General features: G+C 31.3%; 1 protein-coding gene across 1 annotated transcript; it reads right to left on the bottom strand.

Moving 5' to 3' along the window:
• Positions 1–1,283: 1,283 nt before the first annotated feature.
• LOC134249246 (cleavage and polyadenylation specificity factor subunit 2-like) lies at positions 1,284–4,786 on the bottom strand (the record flags this gene model as incomplete). Its single annotated transcript, XM_062731615.1, is given in 8 exon segments — positions 1,284–1,480; positions 2,650–2,748; positions 3,208–3,296; positions 3,521–3,636; positions 3,836–3,917; positions 3,920–3,964; positions 4,200–4,305; positions 4,627–4,786. Coding segments are annotated over 8 exon segments (894 nt in total), but the record flags the coding sequence as incomplete, so codon positions are not given.
• Between the last annotated feature and the right edge of the window lie 232 nt (positions 4,787–5,018).

Genomic DNA, 5,018 nt, shown 5'->3' with positions numbered 1-5,018 from the left:
GGGAAGAGAGATAATTCATTTATAGTTATCCTTAAATTACCATTTCGTAATTTTTAAAAAATCCTAGATTCTATCTGAATTTTTTGAAATATTGAGGCAGGCGGGTGGCTTTTATTTTATATTTTTTTCATTTTTTCCTTTTTGCAGACTTATTATTGACCTGGTCAATTGTTGCAGATTTATCTATAATACCCATGCAAATAAAAGTCATAGCAGAGGTCCATTTATCTCTTACTTCACATCATCACCATCTTTAACAACCAATGACCTTTGTTTAATATGTATTGCAGCAATTACTATCTTTTCACCTGTTAAAATCATGCCGATATTCGTGGGGTTTAAAATGAAAAATGAGTGGTAGTTGAATACCCATCCTGATCAGAATTAAGATGAAGAAAACAGAAATTAAAAAAAATTGAGGCGGAGGTAAAAAATCGTGAGAACTGTGCAAAGGGGACAAATATCCCCCGCTGGGTATTTCAGAGAAGGTCCCTTTTTAATTGTGTCACTGTGGCTCTTTTTAAGATATTTACAAATATGCTTAAACAAAACAAGCTTTATAAGTTCCCCTTGACTCTCTAAATATTCTGAATGTGGAATTCTTGCTAATGAATAAATAATCACCATTTACAAATCTGCATTTGCTTTTGTAAACAATTTAAAGTAGCTTATTCTTTAAATGCTACACTTATTGCAAACAACTAGAAGCATTATAAGTATTTTTATTGCATCATTTCAATGCATGTTTAGCCACAAAAAAGTGATTTCAGAGGTAATAATATCATCACCCTCAATTGCTATGATCATAATGATGTAGTACTTTAAAGTACACTCATTGATCAGTGTTTTAAACAAAATAAGAGAATTAGTGTCTAGCTTAATGTCCTTCTTATTGGGAGAAACATTCTGAAGATTTTATGACACACCCATACTTTTAAATACACATAAGTAATTCTATCCCAGATTTTGAGGGTCTATTTTCAATCTTTTTAAATAAAATTTATATTTGATTCAATCAAATACTACTTTGTTAAAACACCTTTCTATTAGCACTTAATTATTGGTAACTGTGATATTCCTTCAAATAAGATGATCTGAATTCAAAAATATATGACACCTCATGTTACTTTAAATTTGAAGGAAGGGTGATATTAGATATGCATGTTGTTTTATATATATACATGTATTAACATTTGGCTCTGGTATTAGGGCTAGCTCAGCTAGGTTATCACAAAGCTTTACATATTTAAACTTGAAAAGGTTATTTTTATTCATATATGTACTGGCTCCAAGGCTCTGGTAATTGGGCCAGCTCAGCTTGGGAAATGGATTGATATATATTTACATATATACAGACCTTTGGCTCTGGTATTCGGGCCAATTCAGCTAGGTTATGACACAGCTTCACATGTTTGAAGTGGAAAGGGTTGTTTCTGGCCTCTTCAAATGACCTCATGATTTTGTCACTCATCCATTCCACCTAAAGGTCAAATTTACAGAATAGAATCTAAAAGTAAAAGTCTCCCATGCTAGCTTTCCAGTGACTATGAAGAAACACACAAAGCATTAGAAAAAAATATCTGTGTACCAGTACAAGCTCAGAAAAATTAGGGAATATAGACAGAATTTTGTTTATATTGCTTGTTTTTGGGGGTTTTTTGAGACATGACTTGAAATACATTTATCAAACAACACTTTGAATCTAATTTTCCTAGTGATATCTTTTGCTAATACAGTAAACCATACTTATCACGAAGCAACAGGAACAAATGATTATGCTTCGTTATAAACGTATTTCATTTTATATCTGATAAGATCACACTATTTTAAACTTCAAAGACATGGGGAATGAAAATCACTTCGTTATAAGGGTCAATTCACTGTAAGTGTGTTCATTATAAGCATGTTTTGCTGTAGTTCTACAAATGGTTATTTCAGTGTCTTTATGATCCATCTTACATATCTTCTTGTAAGTCAGTCTCTTTATGTCAGTTGTACTTTTAATTATTATACATGCATTTTGTAGCAATTTGCCAGTGACCTTCTATAAGTCGATCAGTATGGATTTTTACTAGAATCTGTTGCCAACTTCAGATTTTTATCCTATTGTATTTACCTGTGTTTGAAGGTATTTTCAGGAAGTATGACTATATTTGATCTGATATAAATAATTATTTCTACAATTATAAGTTCATCAAAATTTGTAAGCACTTGTTACTTAATGCATGTTGAAAATAGACTTTCCCTTTCTGCATTATATTAAGTTCTACGGTATGCATTATAAATGATTATTCATTGTCAAGTTATAGTTCTCTTATAAATTTTCTCTATTTCCTCCTCCAGAGAAATATTGAATTTTCTAGGACTAGCCCATAAGTGGGACAGACAGTTTCAGACCAAAATTAATTAATAAAAATCAAACTTATAGGAGAGTATATATGGTATCAATGGTTATATTTGAAGAAAAATATACAGACATGACATTTCCAGATTTCACAAGAAAAAAAATTATTGAAAATGGGATCAGTTGGGTAACCAGCTGCAATATATTTTTCTCAGGCCTCAGCAGAAGTTATATATTAGGGAGAAGTATTAGGGTATTAGGTTAATGTTTATATCTAGGTTTCATCTTAGACCATTAAAACTTACTTGAGATTTGGCAAACTCCACCACATTAAAACTGACATTGTTGAGCAGGGCAAGGGAATAGGGTGAGAGTCCAGATTCAGAATTCCTCCACATCTGATCCTACAGTATTAGTGACATGCATATATTTTAAATAAAGCAATATAAAATACTGTATCATTTAGAATTGAGTATACATCTTGAATTTTCTAGAATCTATTCATTATATATTATATATTCCTTTGTACAAAACTTAGATCTTCCATCGCAGCCCGATCCTACCTCTTGAGGTCATGATTCGAACAAACTTGAATCTACACAACCTGAGGATGCTTCCAAATCAATATGACAAATCATAGATTTGTTGTTCTTTACAACATTTTTTTAAAAAGATTTTCCCCCTATATAATCCTGACCCCCCCCCCCCTTAAGGCCAAACTCTACCCTAGGCTTCATGATATTTTTTTTTAAATTGAATCTAGTCTTGCAACACTATTACCGGTATGAAGAATTCTTATAAGTTTCAACTATTTATTTAGATCTAATGAAGAAAACAGCCTCCTTTTTTTCTCTTTAACTTACCAAGAGCTGAGCCAGTTCTAGCATTCGGCCAGCAGTATCCACAGCAACCAGCACATTGCCATCATTTCTCATAGTCTGTAGGATTGTTGCTGTTAAATATTGAACCTCATAACAATATATTTCAATTCTTAGTTCTAAGTTGTAATTGTATGAATACTTTAACCTTTTTTTTCAAAATAGTCATAATTATATAACCTGTTCATATAGAATATTACACAGATTATTTTAATAGTCACTGAATCTCTGAATGTGCGTAAACTTTAAATATTCTGAAACAAACTTCAGAACTATTCTACATGTATATGATTCTTACTTAATAACTGCTCGTCTCTTGCTCTTCGTCTAGACTGCACATATGTGGCATTAAATGCATCCGTTATCATCAGATGTGGTCTTGAAATATTCTCCAGAACACAGCCATTCAAATGTCTAAAGGAACAGTATACATTTAAAATATTCATCAGAATGAATTTTAGATGATAATACAGCATATTGTCCCTAATATTCATTTCTTTCTTCTGAGAAATGATGATGAGTGCCCAAGTCACCTAAACCCATTAAAATATCAAAGATTTACCTAATTTTAGAATTTTAGTCTAAGTGAACGATAAATCTTCCTTGGGTTTACCTTTCTTTCTTGTGATTGTAATCCACAGCGTACACGATTTCTTCCTCTCCATCTTTGATGATTTTCCAGATCGTCCCCCCAACATGTGACCAGCAGGTAAAGGTGTTATCTGTAGACCATGTCCCTTTCCTTTCAAATTAGCATTCAGAGGATTTTAAACTCACATTTCCCCAGCCAGATCACAATTATTTAGTTTTTTTATATTTACATTCTTATTAATCTAATAATCAAATTTGTGTTAAATACATCAATATGCATGTACATATGTTTAAATGGATGAATAATTCCAAATAAATAAAATTTTATTAAGCAAAATTATTGCAAATTTTAAAACATTTATTTAAGTAAATATATATAATTTTACCTTTCAAATTGACAGTCTGTGAGTATTTAAGCTGCACTATTTTGTCAAAAGCAACATCCACATCATCCAGAGTGAATATGTCAAAATCTTCAGTGTTGTGCCGAGACTTAGAGAGATAAAATTAACATTACTAGAATTGCAATACATGTGAATGTGGATGATTTAAAAAAAAAAAAACAAACTCATAGAAGTATATTGAATTTAACTGCAGTTTGAAATTTGCTGTTCATTGTTTGGGACAAAAAATCCAATTTTTATTAGACAAGAGGCCATTCATATTCACAAGTCAAAAATAACTCTGGGAAAAGATCTTCTGATGCTGAGCTTTTATAAACAATAGAATCATGATTTCCAAATTTCACAGATAATATATTATCACAAATGTTTATATTAATATACTACTTAAGAAAAAATGTCTTAAACAGACCTGATATAAATCATACATAAACATCTGTCCCATTTTATACACAGGAATGGTAGCATAAATGGGACAGTTCAAAATTCCATTTCCAACCAGGTAAGGGAGAGCACCAAGGTGTATGTGATCAGGATAGGTCAACAGAATAGCATCTATCTGATGAGCATGTCTGAAATTATATTTCATACAACGTAAAATAAATACATAAGTTTAGAAAAAAAAGACTTAACAAAAGTCTATACAATCAAGAAATTAAGAAGCTTCATTGTGTCTAGATATAATTCCTCCTAATATACTGTAGATCACTAAATTTTCGCGACACCTTATTTTCGCGAGATAGTCATTGACTCTTGGTTAGCGAGACAAAATTTTCGCGAGTTGTGGTTATTGTTCTATATATT

Source organism: Saccostrea cucullata, unplaced genomic scaffold (genome assembly GCF_032062105.1).
Source record: "Saccostrea cucullata isolate Sc308-1 unplaced genomic scaffold, CSIRO_AGI_Scuc_v1 ctg19733, whole genome shotgun sequence".
Lineage (NCBI taxonomy): Eukaryota > Metazoa > Mollusca > Bivalvia > Ostreida > Ostreidae > Saccostrea > Saccostrea cuccullata.
Note: the sequence above shows the minus strand (reverse complement) of the source record. Positions and strands in the feature narration are given on the sequence as shown.